Here is a 27,346-nt window from a genome sequence, read left to right as displayed (position 1 = left end):
TGCTGGGCAGGGCAGAAGGGTGGGAAGGGGCCTGGCCCAGAGGGTCACCGTTCCCACTTTACCATGTCCTGCACCCTGTAGGTCTCCTTCCTAGCCCTGGGAGAGCCACCCGTACCTGCTCTCCGAAGTGACAGAGGAAGGAAGGCACGAAGGGGGGGTTGTTGAGTTTAAGTTAAACACCCACATGAATTTATTAAATCCAGACTGTGTTAAAGGGCGGCGGTCTGGGAGGAGGGGGCTGGTCAGGGGATGAGGGACAAGATGACGGATGGCTGTGGGCACCCCACAGAGGGGCCCTGGCCTCTCCCCTGTGTGGCCCACCCCTCGGCAGTGCCGCGTCAGCTTCACCATGATTCCCGATGGCGCTGGGCTGGCGGGGCAAGATGGCTAAAACACAGGGACAGACAGACAGACGGCGCCTCCACAAACCACGGGCCCTGACCTGCCCCAGCCCCCACACCACGTGCTGGGCCCTGGCCCAATGGGGTGCCTCCCGCCGCCCCAGCCTGATCTGTCCAGGGAAAGGGCAACAGGGAGGGGAGGCGAGGGGCCTGGGTTGGCAGGGGTGGTGGTCACCAGGAGCCAGAGCAGACAGTGAGGACCAGGAACAGTTAATCCCTTTTCTTGTCCTCTGCTGGCTTTGGGGGGACTTCCTGGGGCTCGGTGGTAGAGCTGGCCCCCTGGGTGGACTTGGCAGGTAGGGGCGTAGAGGCCTCCTTCCCAGCGGCGGTGGTGGCTGTGGCGGGGGCGGGAGTGGGTGGGGGCGGGAGGGCTCCTGTTGCTGTTGGGGCCTCTGCCACGGGGGCAGCTGCTGTCGGGGCCTCGCCACTCATGCCAAACTCGTTCACCCGCGTGGGGTCGACGCGGTAGATCCACCGTTGGTAGAGGTAGATGAAGAAGACCACATCTAGAGGTGGGGTGAGGGGAGCAGTGTGAGGGGAAGGGACCCAAATGGCCCACCATCAGGTGGGGGTGGGGTGGGGAGGTCCTGCAAAGATCGGGCCAAGCCCCCTCAGACTGAGCCCCTGGACCGGGAATAGGGCACCTCCCTCCGCCCAGGGCCCCGCGTCCTGCCTGTGCCTGCCTAGCGCCAGCGGGAGCCTCCCACCAGCCCACCCGCCGGGCCTCACCGTCCCGCAGGCAGCCGATCCGGTACATGACAGGCATCTTGATCACAAAGGCAAAGAGGTCATCAATGAAGGTGTTGAGGGCCTTGTAGGTGAGCATGCGCCAGGGCAGATGCGCCACAGACTTGAGCTTGTAGTTGATAAACAGCTGGGGTGTCATGGTGATGAAACCTGCGGTGGTGGTGAGGGCACATTCATGAGCAGACAAAGGGGTGTCTTGATCCTCGATCTCCGAGCTCACTTCCGGCCCCCCTCCGCCACTCACTATACTCCAGCTACAGTGGCCTCCTTGCTGCCTCCAATAGCCCAGGCACATCGTGCTTCAGGGCCTTCGGCTGGCTCCCTCCTTTGGCACCTTCTGTGCCTGTTTACACACTGTCTCCTCGGGAGGTCTCCTGACCCCCATCTAGCGTGCTGTCCTCACCTCGGCCCCTTCCCAGCGCCCGTCACACGCTGCTTCGCCTGCTTGTTTACTGCATGGCTTCCCCCCGAGGATGAGGACTCAAAAGCACTGTTCGTGGTCTCCAGGAAGCCCTCCCTGACCCCCAGACCAGACCAACATCCCTTCAAGGCTCCCCACGTGCCACCCCTGCCCACCCTGGGCTGTCCCTGTCCGCAGACGGGTCTGCCTCCCACACTGGATCCTGCGTGCAGGGAGGGCCCGGTCGGGCCAGCCTGACTTGATCACTGCTGAGTCCCCAGCACGGCCCAGTGAGTGTGGAGGGGAAGAACGTTTGCTGAGCGCCTGCCCTAACTGGGGTGCCGAGGGCGGCGCAGGCCTGCTCACCGAAGGTCAGCAGGAAGCCATAGAGCATGCTGAGCACCCAGGAGTACCAGCCCTTGTGCTCCAGGTACAGAAGGCTGTAGACAGCGTAGCAGCCCAGGAGTGGGAAGAGGATCCACGATAGGTACCTAAACGCCATCTGTGGGGCACAGGGCGCGGTTAGGACCCAGCGCCTTGGGTCCCACCCAGCACCCCTGCTCCCTGTCCTCACCCACCCACACCTGGTCTGGCAGGCCAGCCTAGGGGAATTTCCAGGTGGCCCTGGGAACTTTGGATTCAGACAGGAAGTATATACATGGCAGGTGGGTGACACTAGAGGGTGTGACAGGCCATAACGCGTAGGCCTGCCAGCCAGCAGGCAGACGCCCTGTCACCCCACCCACTGCCCACCCCCTGGAATGCCAGGCGTGTGCAGTGCTGGGGAACCCTCCCCGCAGCCCAATGTGGGGGATACTCACATCGTCATACACTTTGGTCGAGGACTCGACATATGTGGACTTGTCCTTGAAGGTTGGGCGGGGAAAGAATCCTGCCACCCTGTGCTCCCGGTCCAGCTGCAGACGGGGAGGGGGCCACGGTCAGCTGCTGTGCTGGCTCCCGCCCCCCATGCCTGTTCCAGCCCCTGCCCTTCCCCACTGTTCCCAGTTCCCCTGCCCCACATATGACCCAAAAAATCCCCTGGTGCAAAAATCCCCTTGGTGCTGGGCGTGCGGCAGGCATTGGGAAACACCCGGGGGCCGGCTCCGGGGTCTGGCTGACCAGACAATCCCCCTCCTATCCCCTGGCAGCCCCCAGAAAGCATGGCAGCCAGCCTTACCCGGACATCCATGACCTTGGTGATCTTCCAGAGGTCAATGAGGACCCCGATGAAGACGCTGACCTGGACCACGAAGTTGGTCTCATTGTCCAGGATGTAGAGGAGGACCACGAAAGACTGGAAAACGCCGAAGAAGACGGAGCGCACGGACAGGCCCTCCAGGGACTGCCGGCTGTTCCAGAACTGGATATCTGCGCACGGGGTTGGAGCAAGCCGGCAAGTCGGGCTGAGTCCCTGCGGCTCCCTCAGGCCCCACCTTCCTCAGACCCCAGGGGACGTGCTGGGTCATCCAAGGGCGAGGGGTGCACATGACGCCAGCCCCCAGTAAAGAGCCTCTGCTTCTCAGGAGCCACCTGGAGCACCTGACACGCAGGACCTCTGCAGTCCTCGCATCTGACGTCCCCCTCTGAATGCAGTCCCTCCACTGGTGACAGTGACTGCTGCCACATCCCGCATGCTCTCACGCACCAGAGAAGCCACTTCCCTGAGGCCTCACACCTGGCCTGGCCTAACCTGGCTGGAAGCTGGGTGTGGGTGACACCAGACCTGGGCTGACCTCCCTGGCGCGGGCTGCCTCCCTTGATTGGGGAGACATGGGACACGTGCTTCAAAACCAACTCCTCTAGCCCACCGCCCGGACACCGTGAGGGAGGTGGCCCGCCGACGCCTGGGGTACACACAAGGGCCCCCGGCTCTGGTCTCCAACCGGAGCACCTCCCAGTGCCGTTCCTGGACCCAACCCGCAGGGCCCCGGCCAGCCCCTCCGAGCCCTGGTCCCCCTGTCAGCACCATTTGGCACTGCCTGGGCTGTTCACCACCCGCAGCCACAGGGCCAGCTTTGCACTCAGTGAGCGAGGGCTGTCTTGACCCCTGGCCGTTGTCCCCCAACCCCTGCCCGGCGGCTCTGGTTCTGATTCTGGAGCTCTGGCGCACCCAGTAGGCTCCCCCAACCCTCAGACCCTGAGAATTAAAGAGGACGTTCAGAGAAACCCCCCCAATCCTGACCAGGGAGCATGAATCTGGAGATGGGATTCTGGCGGGGGCGAGGGGCTCCAAGTTCTGCCCCAAACCAGGGAGGCAGCAAGCATGGGCTGTAAAGTCGGGCTCACCCAGGGCCCCCACCCCCCGACCGCTGTTGTGACCTTGGGTGAGTGACCACCCCCTATGTGCCTTCATATCTCATCAGGAAAAGGGGGACCCCTGCTGACCCAGCGCACAGCCAGCAGATGTGCTTGTGAGCCGGCACCTGCACACACCATGGCCAAGGGACCTCCTACCAGTGGTCGGCACTCACTGCTCAGTTTTGATGTTATGGTCTTCTAGAATGTAACTTTTAATCATGGCAATGTTGTCTCAGGGCAGGGCTTGGAGGACGGAAGTGGGTGCCGGAGCCAGCTGCCTGAGCCCCGGCCTGGCCCTGCCACTCGGGAGCTGGGGGACTCTGGGCAAGCTCCCTAACCTCCCTGAGCCTCTTGCTTCCTCATCAGAAGCATGGAGGTAATGACAGGCTTCCTCACGGGACCGTGGCTGTGAGGGCTCAACGACCTAACTGATGAGGGCACTCAGAACAGTGGCTGCCACGCGGCCAGATTCTTCAAACCCCAGCCATCACTACTTGTTGACCTTTGGAACACATGGGCCTTCTGGGGACCTGGCTGTCGCCTTCCCACTAGGGTGGGCCCCGTCCACTCAGCCCTGAGGGGGCCTTTCCCAGCAGGCGGCCTGCCGGGCAGGGTGAAGGGAGCAGCTCTGGGGCTTCCCTGCTCCAGGCCTCGGAGTTCCCCGGCCCGTTCCCTCCCCCAGCACCACGCCCGGTGGATGGGAGTTTCTGGGCTGGGAGTTTTGGGGTCATCATCCTCGCCAGTTCGCCAGGCCTCTGGAGAGTGGGGCTGAGGGACCCCCGGTAGGGAGGGGACCTATCGGGAAAGGGAAAAGAGGGCGGGGGAGGCCCTATCCCCTGACTAGGCACTCCCCACCCCCCCATGGCCTCTCACAAGCCCCAGGGCGCCCCCCTACCGTTCTTGAAGGCCAGGAACTCAAAGACACTGTGGACGATGGACACGATGATGGTGAGCGCCAGCAGGTAGGGGTTGGTCTCTAGGAGGGCGACCTAGAGGAGGGGCGGGGGAGACACCTGTGAGCACTGCCACGGCCTCGCTGTGGGGCTGACCAACGCGGTGCCTCTCTTAGCCGACCCCGCTCTCCTCCTGGACCCCCAGAAAAACCTGCTCACAGCCCTGGCCCCTCGGGCTGCCCAGAGAGGGAGCGCGCACACCGGCCAGGGGTGGGCGGGTGGGCACGGCGGGGTGGGTGAGTGACGCGGAAGCGGAAGGCGAGGCACAGGGAGACAGCGACGGGGAGAGAGGCAGGGTCACAGAGAGACGAAGAGACAGTCAACGTGAGAACAGAAAGACAACCCCAGGCAGGCACCACCGAGTCTCAACGTCATAGACAGGAAGAGAAAGATGGGGACACCAGGAGCTCTTCAAGGACACAGGGACAGTGAGCAGAGACATCAGGTCGGAGCCCAAGGTTGGGGCTAAACAGGCTACAGAGCAGGAGCAGGGCAGGGAGGTCCAGACCCGGAGAGCCTGGCCAAGGACACAGAAAAGCTGTGACAGGAGGACTACGGCGTCTCAGAGATGGGCCTCCCGCGTCAGTCAGGGCTGAAGGCGGCGAGGGCACCTGGGAGGTTGTGAAACTGGTCAGGGCGGCACTGGCCGGCAGGCCCGAGGCCGCCAGCTGGGCCCACTTCCCCTTCCCCTCCGGCAGCCCAGGAGGGTGCGGGGAAGCCCCCCCCTCCGCCCCACCTCACCTTCACCGAGTCCTGCTCCTCGTCTGACTGCTCGTACAGGTCATCGCCCAGGAAGTTCCAGGGCGACTTGGTGCTCTGGGCGGCATACAGCTGCCAGCGCCAGAGTGAGAGTGGGCAGAAGGAGACGCGGAGTGGCAGGGTGGCCAGGCTCTCGTTGATGGGGTAGTAGTCCTTCTGCAGGTTCCAGTAGTCGTTGAAGTAGATGATGGGGTAGTAGTCACCGCTCACGGCGTCAAACTTCACGTCTGGAGGCACATGGGGCAGGGGCACTGCTCAGCTGGGGCTGGAGCCACGGGCACCCGTGAGGGTAGGGAGACCCCTCAGGCCTCCCAGGGCAAGGTGGAAAATTCAGATGGGCCCCCTGACAGAGACTGGCGGAAGGGACGTTTATCGGCAGCGCCATGAGGAACTGAAGAGCCACCTGATCTCAGCAAAGGGACCAGGGCAGGAAGCGCTGGGCAGGCCCCAGGGAAGGGGCAGCTTTGGCTCAGCTCCAGCCCACGGTGACCATGTATCAGGGTTTCATCAAAGGAGTCAGGAACCCGGGTTTTTCAGCGATGCTGTCCCAGTTTGAAGTCAGCAGCTGATGCACATCTCTTGAATACAGCTCAGGGGCCGGAGGCGCCGTCTGCAGCCTGGTGCAGGCACACTGCGCAGCCAGTGCTGGGGTCAGCAGGGGTGTGCGAGGAAGGAAGGGCAGTGTCTAGGGAAGGGTTGGGCAGGGTGGGGAGCCCGGGTACACAGAGACCCAGGAGACAAGGAGATGGCCGGGTCAGGAGCCCCAGGGAGCTGGGGGCCTCACACTGGTCCAGGGGCGGAGGCACGCTGCCCTTCACCCACGGCGTGTGGTCATCCACGATGTTGATGGTGATGTTGGGGTGCCAGTGAGAGATCACTTCCACGGGTCCATAGTCCTCAGCCCTCTGAGGGGAAAGAGGGATGGTAGGGCTCAGAGGGACTTTCTTCCCGGGGGCTCCCGAGACAATCGTTGACAACAGAAGAGCAATGACCACAGTGACCACTGGCTGGGGGCTCATCCTAGCCAGCCCCACGCCAGCCTTTACAGACCCCATGGATCTGCACCCCCAGGCACCTCAGAGCAGAAAACCCAGGCCTGCGGATCTAGGTGGGACCGTGTGCCACGCTGCGAAGGGGGCATATGTGCAGCCTCCACGCTCACAGACCGCCTGCTTGGACCACTCCACAGAGAAAGAAAGGTTCTCAGCACCAGCACCAGTAGCGTCCTGGCACCCCCAGCCCGCCCAGAAGGGTTCCTGCTGGAGGCTCATTATCCGTCCCGGCCCTGCCCGCCAGCCTCGGGCTCGGGGTCTGACCGCCTGCATGTGAGTCCTGCCCTGTTGTTTCCTGGCTATGACACTTCAGGCAAGTCCTCCCGCCTGAAAACGGGAATAGTGACGGGACCCACCCTTACCCGGAATCCCGCATTCCCTGAGAGGTAGCCCTGCTTCCCAGCCCCATGTCCAGAGAGGGAAACTGAGGTCAGAGAAGTGAGGAGACCTGACCGAGCCCCCTCGTGGCCCAGTGGTGGAGCTGGAAGAGGGCCCACAGAGGCCGTGAACAGCCTGACGCCCCCAGGCCCAAGAGCGCCGCTCATTTACCTTGATCATTTCTGGGTCAGCTTCTGTCTCTCCTGTCAACAGGTTCTTGGTTTTCTGAAACCGCCGGCGCTTGTATTTGTTTATCACTGTGGGGGAGGCAGGGAGAGGGGTGGACGTGAGATCTGCTGGCACCAGAGTGATCTGACCCCAGACCTCTGCGCACCGAGAGCCGCTCGCTGGTTCCCAGCTCCCACCGTCCCCCTCTCCAGCTGATGGTAACAGCGACCGGCAAGCCTGAGCTGCCCACTCCAATCTCATCTAGTCCCACTTTGCCCATCTTTACAGCGACACCAACATCCATTCACCAGATGGCTCGAGGTGGAAACATGGAGTCTTCCTGCTCTACAAGCTGCTGTGTGTCTGTTCCATCCTGCCTGTGCTGGGGACGCCCCCCGGCACACGCCCCAGTCCGACTGTGACTCCCACCTCCAGCACCCCATGCCGAGCCAGCCACGGTGTCCCCCTTCTGGATGGCTACAGTTGCCTCCTTACGGGCCTCCTGGCAGCCACCCTTGCCTCTTGTGACACTCTCTGCAGGGCAGCCGGCAGTTCTTTTCAACCAAGTATCTGACGCTGTTCTCTCACTATTTCCAAACCCCAGACGGCTCCTGCAGCCTGAGCAGGGCGCCTTCGATGCTCACAAGCCCCACCGATGTCTCAGCCCTCGCCCGCCTCTCTCCTCAAACGCATCAACCCAGGGCCTTCGGTCATGCTGCTCCGTCGCCCTGACACGTATCCCCCAGGGCTGGACTCTTCCTGGTTGGCTCCTCACACTTCAAGTCCCTGGTTAAATGGCCCCCTTCCACAGGGCTTCCCTACGCACCCATGCCAAGGGGGCCATCCAGTCACGATCGTCGGCATTTGTGCTTCCTTCATAACATTTCAACACTGCCCCCAGTTCATGCGCCCACTGGTTTATTCACTGTCTGTGCACCCCAGGAGGAGAAGGGCCCCTGGCTAGTGCCCCGTGACAAACAGGGATTCGCGAACATACACAGGCGAGCTGCAGACAGTTCCGGAGAAGGCCCAGAACCACTGGTGTGAGAAATACTTCAGGGCTGTGAATCCCCAGCCAGGAGGAGACCTCACTTCCTCTTGCAGAGGCCAGGTTGGCCGCGGGCTCCCTGCCACCCTGCCCTGGGCCATGCCGAGACCTGCCAGGAGGAAGGAGCTGGTGCTTGCTATGCCTGATCTCCTTGCCTCCACCCTGCTTGGGTACTTTTCAGCTCTTCCTTATGCTGGGAAAAAAACGCAGCCTGACCCTCTTAGGGTTTCTCCATCCTGCCTCCAAGAGGCAGGGAGAGATGGGGAAATGGGAAAGGGAGCTGGCCAAGAGCAGGAGCCCTGAAGTCACACCCTGGCTCTCTCACACGAGCTGAGGGACACTGGTGAGCTACGTCACTTCCCTGGGCCTCGGTCCCTCCTCTGGAGAATGGGGATAAAAGCTCCACCTCTTCTTAGCAGGACCACTGAGAAGTGGCTCTCTGCCCTCCAGAGCCCAGCCAGGCAGAGTGTCCCTGCACGTCACATGTGGTACACGAACCACGGGGCCCAGATCCTTCCCACCCACTCAGAACTAGGGCTCGAGGCTCCGGGATACTACACACAAGCTCATGTTCAAAAACATTTCCGGGAATGGACTTAGGGTTTCAGCCTGGGGCCTGCAGCTCTTAGTACTGCCTCAGAAATCATGCCGTCACTTTTCATCATTAATGCATTTGAGACCTTGCCCCACATCCGGTCGGCGGGGGCGGGGGGGGGGGCGGGCATTCTGAAGAATAAATTCTGGAGGGACATTCTCCGAGGCTGCTCCACACCCAGGAAAGGCAGTCCAGGGAAGGGAGGGGCCCGCAGGAGGAGGCACAGGAGGGGCTTAGGCTCCGGTGAGGACATTCTACAGCTTGGTAGCACCCTGATGGCACTATGATACAGAACAGACCGGGCTTCTGTGGGGAGGAAAGAGCCCCCTTTTCTCAGAGTTCAAGCTTCTAGAAGTGCAGCAGGCAGGATGGTGGTCACTGGCCGCATGCGGCTACTGAGCACTGACAACATGGCCGATCCAAACGGAGGTGCGCTGTGCATGCAGAACACTCCCAATTAGGAAACTCGGTGCGGAGGAAGAAAAAGAATGTAAGAGAGTCTCGGTAATTTTTTATACCGGTTACATATTGAAATGACAATATGTCACTCAATAAAGTTATTACTAACATTAATTTTATAGTTTGTTTTTGTTTTTTAATGTGGCCACTAGAAAACTTAAAATAACTCGGCAGCGAGCACTGTATCTCTAGGGGACAGGGTTGCTCTAGCCTACCGACTGCCGTTCCGCTCCCGCGCTCTCGTCCTTCTCCCTGGAACTGGGAGGTCAGCTCCAAGTCCCAGCTCCAAGGGGTCCCAGCTGTGACACAAGCCTGGGCGACCCCGGCGGGCTTTCCAGGTCCACCGGCGGCAGACTCTGTTTTGCAGCCCACAGACAACTGTCCCAGTGACTGTGACCACCACCTCATCCCACAGCGACGAGCATCTCATTCTCCAAAGGCAAAACCACAAAAAATACTGGCCTCAGAGAGGGCAGACAGGACACAAGTGAGGCAACCTCTGGGGTGGCGGGCACTTCTACGCCAGGCCCCTGACGAATCCCACTTGAGGGGACATGTCGCTAGGGACGGCCCCTGCAGGCCACACCCCCTCGGCTCGCCTCTGCCCGTGTCTCCGAAGACCTTGCTACAAGGCAGGCAGGAGGTAGAACATGCAAAGAGCACACTCCAGACCTGCTCGCGTAAGACAGTGCTCAGCACACAGGCCACACTGAGTCGCCAACTGTTTGTTCAATCCAGTGTAGATAGTAACAAAAAACAAAAGATCATCCTTTGCGATATTTTAACTTCTTAAATCATGTGTTTATTTGGCTTAGTTTTTTAATATAGAAATTATAAAAATATATCACATCCAGACTGTCCAATAGTGACTTCGTATACCTTCCAGTTATGCCAACATTCCCGTAATACTTCCCTGGTAACAATGATGTCACTGGCTGTTGAGGTGGGGGGTGGGGTAGGTTCTGAGACAAGGTCAGTGAGAAGGGGCCACACCTCAGGGAGTCCAGTTAATATTAGAACCTAGTCATGGAATAGTTTGTCTACCACTGACATCTTTCCTCGTATTTAAATTATTCTTCTATTTTTTCCCCCCTACAGTCTTCCCTCTACCTCTAGTTCCACTGTTAAATCTCATCCTAACCTATCTTGACTTCTGGAGAAGAAAAATCAAAATGTGATCAAAGATAAGCATACCAAATTTATATTTAAGCACTCCAGAAAAACATAAGTGATTTAATCATTTGTTTCCCAAAAGCCCTGTTTCTTTTCCATGATGACGATTCTTCATACATTTCCTTTTTCCATATGGGCACCTTGGCTTTTAAAGTACCAATGGCTTAGCTCACGGCCTCGAGGGATGAGGCCCTGTGGGCAAGGACACTCAATGACAAGGCTTGGATCTGACACTGGCACTACGCCAAGTCTCCGGAGCACTGCTATGGGCTTGGCCGGCCATTTCTGGCTAATGTCTCTACAGATTCTTCTGACTCTGTTTTCTGCCATCGGTAGGTACACTTCACGTTCTAAGCCAATGACTTTCTTTCCTTCAAAGTTATTTCTTGTGGTCCCTACAAATAGGGAAATTGCACCAGAGTGAAGAAGTCACCGACTGTCAGACTTCATCTACCGCAGGTTTCTCAGCAGTGAATTTTATTAAATCTTTACATTTCTCTTCAACTTCACTCATATCTTTCTCAAGGGTCTCCACAGCACCACCCTCCACCAATGGAGGGATGATGGCAGTTTCATCTGCCAACTGAAGCAGGAGGAGCTGGTCTCCAAACCTGACATATAGCAATACTTGACGAACAGCCAGTGTCCCGATTCCTGACATCAGCCAGTCCTGGATGTCGCATTTCTATCTCACTCCACAGCTGCAATGCTTTTATTTCTTGTGGCACAGAAATAGCCTCTGAACGAAATCTTGTTATTTCAGCATGTTTTGCAAAAGGCAACACTTTGGCCTGGCACCTCCGCACCATCCCGCCCAGGATCGCTGCTCTGGGGCCCCAGCCACAAACACTGGGATTTTTTTTTAAAGATTTTATTTATTTAATTTTAGAGACAGGGGAGGGAAGGAGAAAGAGAGGGAGAGAAATATCAACCAGTTGCCTCTTGCATGAGCCCCCAACCAGGGACTGGCCTGCAACCCAGGCATGTGCCCCAACCGGGAACCGAGCTGGTGACCTTTGGCTCTGTGGGACAATGCTCAACCGACTGAGTCATGCTGGTCAGGGCTGGGATATTTTTGATCAAAATAAGTAAGAAAGACATAACCACACAAACAGAAGTACATCTGTTTTTGTGCCACACAAAGAGCGGGATGGATCATCACTAAATTCACAGGCGCAGGAAAATGAAAGCGAGGTGGAGCTTGCAAAATTATGGGAGGGGAACGGGGCTTTCTGTGTGAACCTTCTCCAGAGCTGCCAAAGCTCAACTACAGAGAGAGACTCCTGGGACAGACAATCGGAAGACAGTGGACTCCAGGACAATGACATGAAGAGCAAGTAAAAATATGCCAGCGCTCACTAACCTCATGGAAGACGAGCAGTTGGACAGAAAAGAAAAAAATAAACCATGTTCAGGGTGTGGTTCAGATGTAAACAAAAGTCACACCCTCAGTCTTCTGAATACTCAATGTTAATCTAATCAAAATCATGTTAATATGTTGATATTTCCTCTTCCAGAGGAGGAGGAGGCCAGGAAATAATGTCTCAAACTGAAAAAGCAAGAAATTGAGGTATCAACTTGTTACTGGAAGCCAGGGGATTAAAAAGCAGAAGAAACAGCTAAATGCATGCGAAAGCAATTGCCTGTGGGGGATGGAACTGGGGGAGGAGTGGGGAAGAGGGGACTAATGAGCTTCACCGTCTTGTTGATTACTTGAATTTTAAACCATATATAATTGACCCCTGAACATCGAGTGTGAAATGCACAGGCCCACTTCTATGAGGATTTACAAAAATAAACATACGTGTGCTGTTTTTTCATCTGTGGTTGGGAATCAATGGATGCAGAGAGCCCACAACTATGTGAACTGACCTACGCCATTTTATATAAGGGACTTGAGCATCCTCGAATTCTGGTACTCGCTGGAGGTGCTGGAACCAATCCCCCATGGATACCAAGGGACAACTAAGTTTTGGGGGAGTAAAAAATTATACGTATAAAATAAAAAATAAAAACAAAAAATTACACATATATTTTCAGGTATACAGAGGGCCAGTACCCCTAACTCCTGTGCTGTCCAGGGGTCAACTGTACTTGTAACAAGAGGTGAGGAAAAAATTTACGAAGATGCCCAGGCCAGAGAAAATCTGTTTCAACACAAGGCTGTGTCAGAAGTCACCAAGTGGCTATCCCCGCCCCAGGGCTTCCCGAGAGTGCCTTACAGTCCCGGGGGTTTGTTCGGCCCCGGCTGGCGGCCAGCAAGGACGAGAATGGGGGACCTCATCCAGTTCCAGGGCCCTCGTTACCCTGCCTTCAAAATGGAGGGCACTGCTCAGAGGTGTGTGTCTGAGAACCAAGGGCTCACGGCACAGCCACGTAGGGCCCGTACAAATAGGTCAAATGGGAGCGAGGCACTGTCCCCCAAGACACTCCGAGGGCCATGCATTTGGGCAGCGCCCATTTACCAAGCTGGGTTGACACAGATATGCTTAGAGGTCACACTGGATGAAACAAATTTTAGAGGCCCTCCTGTCTCTCTCTCCTCATTAAATCAACCCCATCATCCATTCACAGGCTATTCTAGAGTATCAATCAACCCACTGTTCATTCGGACTGTTCTGAAGGGTCAGTCAACCCATCCTCCACTCAGACTATTTTTGAGCATCTACTTCTACCAAGCCAGGTACTGCACAGGAGCTGGCCCATCACCTCCGCTTCAAAAGTCCTTGTCCACCTGCTCTTTCTAAGCCTACTGCTCCCCATCTGCCCAAGGGGTGTCTACAGAGCACAAAGAGCGCCCCGCCAATCCCAGACTCTCCGGGCCTAGACTCCTGCTGGTCCCCGGGGACCTGGGATTTGATGCCCTGCACTGGCTTGAGGCGCCCGGGCTGCTGGCCGCCTGGACGGTGGGCCCGGGCTGTGGGGACTGACTTACTCCGAGACATGTGGACTGTGGCAAGCCGGCGGTACAGGGCCTTCTGCCGGGGGTCCGGGTGGAAGCCACTCTTGGTGAAGTAGACGTGGATGTAGATGGAGCCATTCTGCTGGACGCTCTGCAAGGCGGCCGACAGGGAGAAGGAAACACTGAATCCCCGCACGACACAGGCCTCCTGCAGCTTCCCCGCCCCCCCCCAGCTCTCAGTCACTCAGTCACCTCCGTAAATTAAAATCGGGTGCAGCTGAGACACCCTCCCACCTCAAAGCTGGGAAGAAGGATCAGACCCAAGTCCTTGGGGCTGGCTGTTGCGGCCCCACAGGCTAGCTGGGACCTCGGGTAGGGAGGGGCTGGGGCCTGAGCGTGACTCTCAGTGGGAGCCGCCCCTCAACACAGGTTAGCCCACCTGCCTCAGAAAGACTGTGCCACACCCCGCGCCCGGCCACCCCCACAGACCAAGACAGAGACAGACACAGCAGACATGCCCCTTGAGGGGACCTGCTAGGGAGAAGCAGATGACAGCACAGCCCCAAAGAGACATGAACGTCACGGATTCAGCAAATTCACTCATCGTTCAGCACTCACTGACTTGGCACCCAGCCCCATACTAGGCAGAGCTGGGCACAGTGGTTACCAAGACCGCTGCAGCCCTACTCTTGGTGGGCTCACAGTCCCACTGTGGGGAGAGGCCCACGTCCAGGTAATGACAGCCCCCAGCATGGGCAGGGCTTGGGTGGGAGAGACCAGAGAGGGCAGCGGCCTGAGAGTCAGGGAGGGCTTCTTGGGGGAGGCGGAATGTCCATCTGGGGCTGCCAGAAGAGTCCGGGGCCAGGCAGCCTAAGTTTGAACCTCTCACTAGCTGTGTGACCTTAACCTCTATAAGCCACTTAACCTCTCTGTACCTCAGCGTCCTCATCACTGGAGAGAACAGTTCCTACTTTATAGGGCTGTCGGGGGGTTACGCCCGTTGGCCTGGCTTGGTGCCCTGCACATAGTAAGTGTTTAATCGATGTTAACTGTTATCCTCAAACTTGGCTGCCTGACAAACTAGTGATGACTGCACACCCCCAAGGACGATTACCGGTCTTCCACTGGTTCAAACCACAGAAATACACAACCCTAGAGGTAGTTGGCAGGATCCTAGGCCAATTTCAACTCCACCCACATGGAGCTGTGGGGAGGCCATGGCCCAGAGACCTCCGAGACCGGCGCATGGCCACACAGCATGTGAACTGAGGGTAGGACCAGGCTTAGAGCCTGAACTCCAGGATGCAGGGCCGGGCGTTGGTTCGAGGAAAGACCCTCAGTGCAAGGCGAGCAGCCTTGGGGCCAGAAACCAGAAGCTGTCCCCACCTGTGGAATGTCGAGCTCAGCAAAGTGCTGGTAGCAGCCATCTGAGTTCTCGCCGCTAGTCCAGTCACCGTACACAAGGTCGTGCTGCTCCCAGAAGAGCGCTGATGTGGCGTTGAAGTCTGTAAAGTGCTCGTGCTCTGAGATGTACACGTGCAGGTTCTGTTGAGATGAAAAGAGGGGAACTTAGGGCCTCCTGTAAGAGGGCTGAAGGTTGACAGATAAAGAGCGGATAAAGAGCTGTGGCAGCGGTCAGCACCTGACTATGAGTAACTTTGATGAGAGGAGAAAAATGGGGCTTAGTGGGGAGAGGAGTAGCAGCTAGCAGAGTCAATCTCTTTCCTCATGCTTCCGCCACATCTGTCCTGGTCTGAGTCTGCGATGTCTATGAGCAAAAACCAATTAAAGAATGGCCAGCCTGGCAATTAGATTTTGGGGTTAGAAGGGATGAGGGCCCCCCTGAACTATCTTCTCCCTCCTCGGCCTCTTATGGCCTCCTGGTCAGAGCTGCACAGGCTCATGGACAGAGCACGGGCAAGATCTGCAGGAGCGCCAGCCGATCGCTGAGAACACGGGCAAGCCGTGCCTCTGAGAGCTCTCTCCTCTCTCAGGGGCCCATGGCTGTCTTTTCCAGAGCTCCGAAGGCCCACTGACCAAGATCAGCTGAGCAGCGGCCACCCCGCTGACTAGAATTTTCGGAAATCAGGAATCCCAGAGCTGCAGAAAACCACAAAGGAGAGAGAAGCCTGGATCACTGGGGTCTGACCACTTGCTTCGGATGCTCCTGACCCTCAGCTGCTCTAGGTGCTTCCTCCCCCTGCCTCTGCCCTGTTCCTCGGCCCTTCTCAGCTTCTCCTGTCCGTTCCCCTCCCCTGCACACCTCCCTTTGCAACTTTTAAAGTAAAATACATTAAGGACCCTGTTAAGATAGTTTTGAAACAACTGAATGACCGCTTGGATGTCCCTCTTCCCCAAGTATAGAACCTCCACAAAACCAAAAGAATTTACTTTTTTCCTTATGGGTGCCGCCTGAGTGACATGGGTTGTGGAGAGGCCCAGAGTCCCTCTGCTCTGGTCCTGTCCACAGACCTGACAGTAACCAGGGACCGAATCACTGCCCTCGTCCCTCCCCCACACCCTCCCCGGCGCTCTTGTCTCCTTTATCTGGCCTCCCAGCCACAGTTACCATTAAAGTGTCTTTGGGGAACAGGTTGCGGCTGGCGACGCGCGGGGCTCCTCCGGGGCCCACCTGGTCCTGAGGGGCCTGCCCTCGGCGGAACCAGCTGCTGATGGCCCAGATGATGAAGATCCTGAGGAGGAAAACAGGGCAGGTGGTGAGTTCCCCACAACTTTTCTTTCCAGTGTGGATCCACATGCACCTGCTGGGGCCTGACTGGGGCTCGTGACTAATTATGCAGGGTCCCTGAGAAGGCAGGCAGGCACAGGGCTGGTGAGAAGACAAGACGCCCCCAAACGCCATGTCTGGGGAGAGACCAGAGAGGGCAGCGGCCTGATTCCACTGTGTGCTAGTGTGGGGGGCCTGGCACTGCCCTGGTCTCCACGTGGACCCCCCCTACACCAAGTCCTCCAGGAGCTCCTGGTGACCACAGGGCGCAGTGGCTTGGACCCTTGAAACCTCAGACCAAGGAAACGTGATGTCCCAGTCCCTTGGGATCCCTAAGTGAGACAACCCAAAGAATCGAGACTTCCAGTGTTTTACAAGCCCAGAAACTTAGAGAGCAACATTTTCAAAACCGCAGCTAAAATTAGCAAGGCAGATAGTAAATAATGGGTTGGCCCTGATTTTTATTTTTATTTATTTATTTTTAGAGAAAGGGGGCAGGAGGGAAGAGAGGAAGAGAAACATCAATGTGTGCTTGCCTCTCACGCGCCCCCTGCTGGGGACCCAGCCTGCAACCCAGGCATGTGCCTTGACTGGGAATCAAACTGGTGACATGCGATCCACGGAGCCACACTAGCCACAGCAGTCCTGATTTTTAGTATAAATGGGCTGGGTTATTCAGACCAATTCTCCTGTTGGAAAAAACCTGGAAAAGCCTGATAAAAATCAGGCACACCAAGCCCTGACTGGCATGGCTCACTCAGTTGGTTGGGTGTTGTTCTGCAAGCAAAATGTCGCCAGTTCGATTCCCGGTAAGAACACATGCCTGGGTTGCAGGCCAGATCCCCAGTTGGGGCACATGCGAAAGGCAACTCATTGATGTTTCTCTCCCCCTCTTTTTCCCTACCTTCCTCTCTCTCAAAAATAAATAAATCTTTTTTAAAAAATGAGCACACTAAGAATATCAATATTAGTTTTATATATAATTATATACCTTGATATAGCAGGAACACATATATGCTGCTCATACGTGAGGGGAAAAATATAAGCATCTATTGTTTTAATTCAGGTCTCTCAGATACAGCAGCTGTGTAATTATTATGTGAGATAAGTACTAATTAATTACAGGTATAAAAAGCGGGATAGCAGAGGAGTCACAAGCCCAGCATCTAAGCTGCATACCTGGCTCTGAAGCCCAGTCTTCCCCTTGCTGTGTGACCCCTGACAAAGCTCCTAACCTCTCTAGGCCTCCGTTTCCCCCCCAGTTAAAAGGCGATAACACTACCTCCCTTGTAGGGTTGTTTCCAGGCACTAAATACATTGATTTATATATATATATATATATGCAATGACATGTATGTATCATCCAGAATGAAGCCTGGTACATATTCAGTAGGTAGAAATGTTAGTTATTATTGTTATTTTCATCATAGGAAAAAGGCACACAAAACACTTTAGAATGGAAAAACACTATGAGGGAGATCTGGTGTGGGTGGGGTGCCTCCCTGCTGAGCCCCAAACCACACCAAAGGGCAAAATCAGGCACAGCAACCTGCCTCTGTGTGCAGAAGCTGCGGAGCTTGGGGTCTGGGGTCTCAGGAGCCATGGCCCAGCCAAGCCATCTGCTGCCTCCCCAAGAAGTCCCCGACACATGGCTGGGGAAGGTCTAGCACTACCAAACTCTGGGGACCCCTCCGCCTCCAAGAGAGGCTCCCACCTGAGTGACTATGCCAAGGGAGTGTGAGGGAGCAGGGACGCCCACTGGCAGCTTTGCCCTGGCTTAGTGCATGGCGTGAGGGGGTCCCAACCCCTCTGGTCTTCTGGGTCCTCTCTAAAACGAGGCAAACGGGACCAGAATTTTTAGGATTCCACATTCCCAGTGCCCTGAAGACATAAGAACATCTGTGTGTGCTCAGACACCCCCCAGTTTTGGGGACCCACTCAGAGGCCTCATGGACGATGCCCTCCAGGCCAGGAAGCCCTGCCAGCGGACGCCAGGCCTACAGGGGCCCGGCCCACGCCTAACGCTTTTCCACTTCCCAGAGTAAGGAAAATAAAAGAGATTTTGAATCCTCTCTCCTACTCCACATAGATATTACTTCCATGGGTTCAGAAAATTTTTTAATTTATGAAGAGACATACAGCGCAACTGTCCCTCCATTTACCAACCCCGTTCCCATCCCCCCCACCCCCCCAGGTAACCACTGGTATAATCTAAGGATGGAGCCTACCCTCAAAACAGGCCATTTTAGCACAATCTGCTGGAAGCTTTGGGGAGTTCACAGACCCCTCAAAACAAAGCCTGATTTCCATTTTAACCCCAGGAGACTCTGAACTGTTGTTTGGTGCTGCCTGGCTCTATGGAAGATTAGCTTATGCTGCGGCTGCAGGAAAATGCCTACGTGAAGGAAGTTCCTTCATGTACTAACGTGGAAAGATTTCTAAGACATATTGTTAATGGAAAAAAAATGAAGGTGAAAAACTGTAAAATAGCCTACCTCATGTAAAAATGAAGGGAAAGGATAAGAATAATCATTACTCGTAGCTACTGGAAGCATAAAAGAAACTGATACGTAAGAAAATGCTGCCCTGGCTGGTGTGGCTCAGTGGGCTGAGCACCAGCCTAGGAACCAAAAGGCTGCTGGTTCGACTGCTGGTTTGATTCCTGGTCAGGGCACTTGTCTGGGTTCCAGGACAGGTCCTTGACTGGCATGTGAGAGGCAACCAATTGATGTTTCTCTTGCACATCAATGTTTCTCTCCCTGTCTGTCTAACTTCCTTCTCCTCTAAAAAATAAATTAAAATCTTAAAGAAAAGAAAAAGAAAATGCTAAGTCCTTATTGGACATGGGGGGAAGGAGAGGAATGGGCAAAAAGAAGGGACGGGTCTCCACAGCCAAGGAAGCCTGGGGTACCAGTCAGCGAGGAGGCAGAGTGTCAGAGCTGAAGAGTGCAGTTCCTTTCCTGTACAGCTTCTCAGTGCCCTGTGTGACCCTCTCAGAGGACACCAGGCAGGTGGCTCTGTCCCCCACCAGATTATGATCGGTGACCACATCGAGGATTGTGGACGGCTATCTTTGAGCTGTTTCTCTTTATAGTACATGTTCTCGGGTTTTACAAACAGGGAACAAAAGCAGTCGTGACCCCCAGCTAACATGGATTCGCATGGAATGGAGCGTGTGCCAGCTCCCGTGCCCCGCAGCTGACAAGGATTCGCAAGGAATGGAATTCTTTTCCGTGACCTGTGAGCTGTCGGGATTCCTCTCAGAGGTGGAAACTCCAGAATCGGAGGGACAGTCACTAGACCAGATCACACGGCTTGGGGTGGGGCATGGGGGGTGGGGTGGCTAAGAGGTCGGAGCCTGTGCTCTTAAACAATCTGATGCTACCTGCCCCCCCAAATTTCAGTAGCCGATCCCCTATTTTGGATAAGCAGGCTGCTCCCAAGTTTTCTCTATTTTGAACAACTCTTCTCTGTGAGCATCCCTATATAAGCTCACTTAAGGCCAATTACAGGTACGTGTTTATATAGGATGACCACCAATATATCATACTTCTCTGTTACTTTCTTCTTTATGTTTTTCTATATGGTTTGAGCTGTTTTATTTTTGTAAAATAAGCATATATTATACAAGTTTAGGGGGCAAAAGCTAGTAAGATGCCATGGAAGGGATGAGTCGCTGCTCCCCCTGAACGACTATCCTGTTCTTCCTCAGAAATAGAACCCCTGCAGGGTGCCTGGTTTCCCAAAATAGAGACCACACTTCCCAGGCTCCCTTGCATCTGGCTATGGCCATATGAGAAGGTTCTAGACAAGGGGGTGGCTGTTTTAAAGATTTTATTTATTTATTTTCAGGGAGAGGGAGAAAGAGAGGGAAACATCAATGTGTGATTGGTTGTCTCTTTCACGCCCCCAACTGAGCACCTGGCTTGTGCCCCAGGCACATGCTGCGACTGGGAATCGAACTCATGACCTTTTGGTTCCCAGGCTGACACTCAATCCACTGAGCCACACCAGCCAGGGAAGGGATGACGGTTTTAAACAATGATGTCCTGAATCCCTTATAGCTGGTAAGCAGAGGAGGCGGCTGCCTAACTGCACAGTCTGGTCTCTTGACCATTTTGCTGTCTCTCCAGAAAGAAAAAGAACTGTTCATTTTGTAGAAAGGTAAACAAAAGCCCTGTCACCAGATCTAGACAGGCAGAGCTAGAACCCGGCCCCAGGTATATCCCACCACCCCCGGCCAGTATCTCCCCAGGGCCTCAGTCAGAAGCTGGGCTTCAAGAAGACGTTCCCTGTGCTCCCACGGCCCGGGAATGGCCGTATAAATCCACATGTGGAAGGATCCCTACCAGCTAATCACAAAAGGATGGCCTGCCCCTGGCTGGTGTGGCTCAGTGGATTGAGCGCCGGCCTGCAAACCAAAAGGCTGCTGGTTTGATTCCTAGTCAGGGCACATGCCTGGGTTGCGGGCCAGGTCCCCAGTTGGGGGCATGCAAGAGGCAACCAGTCAATGTTTCTCTGTCACATCGGTGTTTCTCTCCCTCGCTTTCTCCTTCCCTCCCCTTCTCTCTAAAAATAAGTGGAAATGGAAAAAAAAAAAAATACAATATAGATTAAATTTAGTAAATAAAATCTTAAAAAAATAAGAGAGAAGGACTGCATGACTCTACTTAAACGAGGTACTGAGGGCAGTCAAATTCAGAGAGACAGAAAGGCTGGCAGGAGGGGTAAACGAGGAGTTCATGTTTAATGGGGAGTTTCAGTTTGAGAAGAGAGAAAAGTTGTGGAGGTGAATGGTGGCGATGGTTGCACAGCAATGTCAGTATACTTAATACCAGCGTATGCTACACTTAAAAACAGTTAAAATAGCCATGTAACTCCATTGGTTAGAGCACTGTCCCATTACGCCAAGGCTGCAGGTTCGATCCCTGGTCAGGGCACGTACAAAAATCAAACAATGAATGCATAAATAAGTGGAACAACAAATCGATGTTTCTCTCTCTCTCCCTTCCTCTCTCTCAAGTCAATTTTTTAAAAAACGTTAAAATAGTAAATTTTACGTGTATGCTGTGTCTGAATTGTATCCCCCCTAATTCATAGGTGAAGCCCTCACCTTCAGTACCTCAGTGGCTCTAAGTGGAGATGGGCCTGTAAAGAGGTGCCTAAGGCTCAGTGAGGTCATTGGGCGACCCCAATCCAATAGGACTGGTGTCCTTATGAAAAGAGGCGATTAGAACACGGGTGCACAGAGAGAAAAGACCATGTGAAACACAGGAAGGCAGCCACCTACAGGCCAAGGAGAGAGGCCTCCGGAGCAACCAGACACGCCGATACCTTGATCTCAGGCTATCAGCCTCCAGAACTGTGAGAAATTAATTTGTGTTGTTTAAGCCTCCCAGTCTGTGCACTTGTTATGGCAGCCCTAGAATGTTAATAATGTGGTATGTTTTACTACCTTAAAAGAACTCTATCACACAGGAAAAAAAAGACTCCCCACCAACAGAAAAATGATGGTCATCCTTCAGGACTTTTTTCCTTTCTTCTTTATGCTTTTCTTATTTCAACTTTCTGCAGCGAACAAAACAAAAGCAGCACCGGCTCACCTGAACAGCACACCTTTGATGACCTGCCAGGCGTTGGGTGCTGGCTGGGGTGGCGGGTTCTGGGGCTGGGTCTCTGCGGGCAGGTCCCTCCCGATGCTGCCATTGCTGGTCACCTGCAAGAGACGGAGACCAGGGTAAGGAGGGAGAATACAACCTGAGGCACCAGGTGTGGCTAAGGCACGTCTGTGTTCCAACTCCTGGCACAGGGCTGAGCACAGAGGGGGCACCTGGTCCAGCCTGTGGGTCAGGGAGGGTTTCTGGGAAGAAGGGATATCAGAGCTGAGACCTAAAATACAAGTGGCCAGCGCAGGCGAGGCAATGAGGGAAGCGGCAGGTGCAGAAACAAAGCGGGTGAGCGACGCAATCTCACTGAGGATGATCCATTGCCCTACAGGGCTGGGGCCCAGGAGCAAGAACGCAAGGAGGTGACTACGGGGGACAATGCAGAAGGGGTCATATGGCAGGTGCAAGGTGTGCGTTTATCTAAATGGTCCTTCCCTGGGCAAACAGTCCCCAAAGCCCCCTCTGTGGTCCGCCCTGTGCGGGCCCATCCTTTCAGATGCTCCTGAAACAGCAGGTGAGACAGAAAAACGCACCAGAGCGTGAGCCACATTGCCGTGAGCCACAGCGAAGGGGAGTGCAGCAAGCACAGCGCACACCGCCCGGTGGGCTCTAACTACCAGCATCTCCATGAGGACGATGAAGCTCGGGGAGGCTAAGCCACTTGTGCGCATCACCAGGAAGGACGACTGCAGCGGGAGGATGGGGTTGGGCAGGCCAGCGAGCCAGGCAGGGCTTCCCAAAGGAAGAACCTTCACTCAGAAACGGAAGCTCAGAAGCAGAGAATTTCATGTCAGGTTTGGAAGGGCCCAAGGTGGAGAAATTCTTCCTGCCCCTCTGCTTGCACTGCTGACTCCCCAGTCCTGCCCTCTTCCTTCCCCCCAGCTCTGTCGCGTCTCCCCTCAGCCTTCAAGAGGTAGGACCGGAACTGTCATGGTCACTGTAAGGGCCCACAAAGCAAGGACTCAATAAATACCTTTGGAATCAACAAATGCTCCCTGAAGGGCTTGCCCCCGGCACCCAGGCCCAAATGCACCCCCTCCGGGGTCTCTACTGCCCGGCCCGGCCCCTGTCACAGCCCCAGGCCCACTCCTCCGCAATGTCTTCTGTCAGCCTCAAAAGCCCTGGGGAGCAGGGACAGAGGCCCTCATGGCCAGATGGCGCTGCCAGGAACTGAGGCCACTGTGTTAAACATGTTGTCACTCCCTGTCCCCTTTACCAGCAAGTGCTTCTCCCAAAGTGCAGGACAGCACCCTGGTAAGAGGTGGGAGCTCTGCGGTCCGACAGACGGGGGCTGCGGGACTTGTCCCACTGTTCTGGGCTGCAAGGTCCTGGGTATGTCACTTCCCCTCTCTGACCCAGGGGCTAGGGCTAGACTGTGAAATACAGGTATGTTTTGTTCCTTCATCTGTTCAAAAAGGTATTTCTTAAGCGCCCACTGCATGCCAGGCCCTGTGCAAGGCAGTGGGGCCAGTGGTAGAAATAACAGCTCTGGGTCCTCCCCTCCCAGAGCTCAGGATCTAGAGGGGAACACACCCACAGAACAGTAAACAGGATCATTAAAAATGGTAAACAGGCCCTGGCCGGTGTGACTCAGTTCGTTGGGCATTGTCCCGCAAAGCAAAAGGTAGCCAGTTCGATCCCTGGTCAGGGCATACGCCTGGGTTGTGAGTTTGGTTCCCGGTTGGGGTGTGTACGAGAGACAACCGATCAATGCTTCTCTCTCTCTCCCTCCATCCCTCCCTTCCCCTCTCTAAAAATAAATAAGTATTTTTTTTACAAATGGTAATTGGAAAAGTGCTCTGGAGGAAACAAGCAGGGGGAGATGACAACTTTTGGATTGGGGGATCAGGCGGCCCCGCCGAGGAGCTGTCTTTGACATGTGGGTGAAAGATGTGCTGGGGAGAGGGAAAGGTTCAGGGAAGGGGTTGGCCAGGGGCAGGAGAGATCAGACAAGCCCGTCAGCCCCCTCATTCGGGGCTGGCCAGGCTCCTGGGAGCACTGACGGGGGGCGGGGGGCCGGTAAGGGTTTCCAGTAGGTCTAAGCTGAATCTGGATCATGAAATGGAGGCTTGAGGCCAGGCTAGGACTTGAACTCACATCGGGCTGGCTCCTAGGTCTGCCCTCTTATCCACACAAATGAAAACCGCAATGAGATGTCACTTCACTAGGATGGTCAGCATGAAAAAGGCGGAAGCCGCGAGTGCGGGCAAGGGTGTGGAGAAATCGGAAGGGCTGTACACTGCCGATGGGAAAACGGACCGCTGCTTGGGAAGACATGGTCGACGCTTAAAAAGTGAAACGTGCACCTGCCATGCAAACTAGCATTCCCACTCCTGCGTCTCTACCCAAGAGAAATGAGAATGTATGTCCACACAAAAGCTTACATGCAAATGTTCACAGCAGCATTATTTGTAATAGCTAGAAATAACCCAAATGTCCACCAACAAGCTGTGACGTATGTGTGTAATGGAATACTACTCAGCAATGAAAAGGAATGCTGCTGGGGCAGAGCGTGCCTACAAAAGGGGGCGCGCATGTCCTCGGGCCAGACAGTGGTGATGCTTGTACTGTACACCTGCACCAATGTACTAAAAGCCACTGAAGTCTATACTGACAATGGGTGAACACTACTGTATCTAAATTATATCTCATTAAAGAGGTAGCTCTCCAGTGGCTCCAACTTCCCTCAGAGCGAGGGCAAAGCCCTCACCATGGCCCACAGGGGCCTGACCCGGCTCCCTCCCCGCCTCTCTGCTCTCACCCACCGCCCCTCACTCACCAGCTCCAGCTGCACCAGCCTCTTCACTGCCCCTCCCCCACACGAGGCACCTCCTGCCGCAGGGCCTCTGCACTGGCTGCTCCTGCCATACCCGAAAGGCTCTCCCCCTGTGAGTCTGCGTGCCTCCCTTCCTCATCTCCTTCAAGTCTTCATTCACATGTCACATGTCTCCTCAGAGAGGCCGTCCCAGGCTCCCATTTAATTTGTAACCCTCCTACGTACTCTTCACTTCCTTCTACCTCCCAGCTTTATTTCTGTCCATGGCACTTATGACCATCTGACCTACTACAGTTTATTAATAGTTCCTGCCTGTTCTTCTACCCTGACCCCCGACCCTGCAGCCCCCAAATAGAACATGAGCTCCAAGAGGGCAGGGCCTCTGTTTTGTTCACAGCTGCATCTCTGGCATTAGCACGGGGCCTAGCCTGTAGTGGGGACAAAATACACATTAACTGAAGGAATGAACCAACGGTGGACCCATGGACCCTGTGTCTCGGTCCCTGGCTAAAGGAGCAGGCTGGCTGGGGCGTGAGACTGCTGAGGCCTGTTTGGATCCCACGGGCCGGGGCAGGATGGTGGCGGCTGTGGACACAGCAGTGACTAGGACACAGTTCCTGCCCCTGGACCCGCGTGTCCAATCTCACACAGAAGACTCACTAAGGGGCCAGGAGGCAGCTGAGACCAAGAGGCCGGGCCGGGGCTGGGAGTGTGCAGCCCGGGACGCCCTCGCTGAGCACCTGGGTCCACCGTGGGAATTCCACCTCAGCCCAGCTGCTGCCTCAAGGTCCCTTCATCCCACAAACACTGAGCGCCTGCTCTACGCCAGGTCCTCAGCTGGGCAGTGCTGGGACACAGTGATGGCCACAACGGTCCCAGTTCTGCCCTCCAGGGGCTCCCAGTCCAGTGGAGGAGACAGATGGACAGTGACAAGCCAGTGTGTGCACGACCTGGGACAGGGTAGCCCAAGAGGCAGTGGGAGCCCCGATCCAGTCCGAGGGTCAGGGAAGGCTTCCTAGAGAAGAGGAGATCTAAGATGTACAGGACTAGTAAAGACCAACTAGGTAAAGAGGGAGAAACACAAGCACAGGCTGTGAGCAAGAGAAAGCGAGGCACACTCCTGAAAATAAAAGCGCTTCAGAGCGGCCAGTGCTCCTCTCATCCCAATGACTCTCAAGCAGGGGTAATTTTGCCCCCCAGGGGACAGTTAGCAATGTCTGAAGACATTTTTGGTTGTCACAGCTGCGGGGCAGGGGTTGCTACTGGTATCTGATGTGTGGAGGCCAAGGATGCTGCTAAATATCCTAAAGTGCACAGGACAGCCCCCCCATAGCAAAGAACTGTCCAACCCAAAATGTCAGTAGGTGCTGAGAATGAGAAATCCTACTGTAGTCTGAAGGAAGTCAGATCACGCAAGGCCTTGATCTGCTAAAGAATTTGTACTATATCCCGAAAACTAAAGAGTAAGTCTGGACAGAAACACCGAGGGAGAAAGACCTTTCAGCAAGACTGGGAAGCCCCAGAGACAGGGACCGAATCTTCAGCCCAGTGCTAACTAGCCAAGCATTCCCCGAGGCCACCCCCAAGCCAGGCCCTAGTTGAAGATGCTAAACCAGGTAGGTGGGGCAGGCTCCATCGCACAAATCTCATCCTGATGTCCTCCCAGGTGATATTATTTGCCCCTCGTCTTGCTCCCTTAGTCCCTGGCGCAGAGGTCTGTCACAACCCTAGTCATCCAGGATTAAAATTCTTTACACGTCAGTCTCTCCCACTCCACTGGTGGCAGGGACCCGGCTGTAGCCATCTTTGTGGCCCATCACATGGCCGGCCCTTCTGTTTAACCCCTCCATTTACCACTGGAGAAATAAGGGCCCGAAGACAGACAGGAACTAGCACAAGGTCACAGAGAAAGACAGCTTCATTCTCCCCTCCCAACCTGAGCACCTCTCCCCTGTGCTGCCTCCCACGTCAGTGACATCCCGGTGGGTGGGTCGACTACACCTTGCTGTCACTCCACAGATTCCCTGAACACCTGAAGGATGGCTGCCTGAACTAGCAGCCTCAGTTTAGTTGAGGCAGTGATGGGTCAGAAGTCATCAGGATCTGGACTAAATTCCCCATAGGGTTAGTTTATGATAAAAGGACGCCCATCCCAGTCCTGATCACCCTGGGTCCGCAAGGTCTGGTAACTGCTACATGGAATGAATCCCAAACCCAGCCTGGGTGACCTTCTGCAAGCGACTTTAGTCTTGCTGTTCCTTGGATTCCCATCTGTAATATGGGTCTGTTAGCCCCCACAGTCTGTGCCCTTACCCACGATGATTACCTGACTTTCCCCAGAAATACAAAACTCCCAGTTAATCAATCATTGACCACACGTCAGGCACTGTAAGAGAGACCCTGAACGCCAGACCACTCTAGGAACGGCCGTGGATCCTGGAATCGGGAGTCAAGAACTAGAGACCCTTGGTACAAGTCTGCGTCCCTCCGCGCCAGTCTCCGACTCGGGCAGTAAGCCCCGTGGCCGACCAGCGCAAGCATGCGGGGGACCTGGCGCGCAACAGGGCCCCGCTCCCCGCACTGTCCGGCCTCCCGGACCGCCCGGCGCCGCCTCGGCCCGGTATTCAAGGTCCCTCTGGGTAAGTGGCCCCTGGTGCACAGGATTCCGCGACGAGGGGCAGGACACGCCCCGTGGGTGGCCCCCCGGGTGGGGAAGAACCCCTCAGCCCCCTCTCGGCCTCCGTACCTGACCGGAGCCGCTTCCTCCGGCCGCCACCACGGTGCTGCCTGCCCCGTCCGTCTCCTGCGCCGCCGCCATCTTCCCACTCCGGGTCCCCGCC

At 55.5% G+C, this 27,346-nt stretch overlaps 2 protein-coding genes across 2 annotated transcripts; both read right to left on the bottom strand.

The window, feature by feature from the left end:
* Nucleotides 1-158: 158 nt before the first annotated feature.
* Nucleotides 159-27,346, bottom strand: CLPTM1 (CLPTM1 regulator of GABA type A receptor forward trafficking). The gene is made up of 14 exons (XM_054588592.1): nucleotides 27,253-27,346; nucleotides 21,668-21,780; nucleotides 15,906-16,029; nucleotides 14,723-14,881; nucleotides 13,370-13,487; nucleotides 7,163-7,248; nucleotides 6,346-6,466; nucleotides 5,544-5,788; nucleotides 4,745-4,838; nucleotides 2,729-2,919; nucleotides 2,370-2,465; nucleotides 1,915-2,050; nucleotides 1,131-1,298; nucleotides 159-907 (listed from the first exon to the last, which is right to left on the bottom strand). The coding sequence occupies exons 1-14, from the start codon at nucleotides 27,322-27,324 to the stop codon at nucleotides 612-614; spliced, it is 2,019 nt and encodes a 672-aa protein (XP_054444567.1). The 5' UTR covers nucleotides 27,325-27,346; the 3' UTR covers nucleotides 159-611.
* LOC129082849 (molybdopterin synthase sulfur carrier subunit-like) lies at nucleotides 10,811-11,291 on the bottom strand. Its single transcript, XM_054588593.1, is given in 2 exon segments — nucleotides 10,811-11,081; nucleotides 11,083-11,291. Coding segments are annotated over 2 exon segments (369 nt in total). The 5' UTR covers nucleotides 11,244-11,291; the 3' UTR covers nucleotides 10,811-10,873.

This window comes from Pteronotus mesoamericanus, unplaced genomic scaffold (genome assembly GCF_021234165.1).
Source record: "Pteronotus mesoamericanus isolate MK-2021 breed Mesoamerican mustached bat unplaced genomic scaffold, CSHL_Meso_final scaffold_137, whole genome shotgun sequence".
Classification (NCBI taxonomy): domain Eukaryota; kingdom Metazoa; phylum Chordata; class Mammalia; order Chiroptera; family Mormoopidae; genus Pteronotus; species Pteronotus mesoamericanus.
The sequence above is the reverse complement of the archived record's forward strand: the minus strand, read 5'-3'. Positions and strand labels throughout refer to the sequence as shown.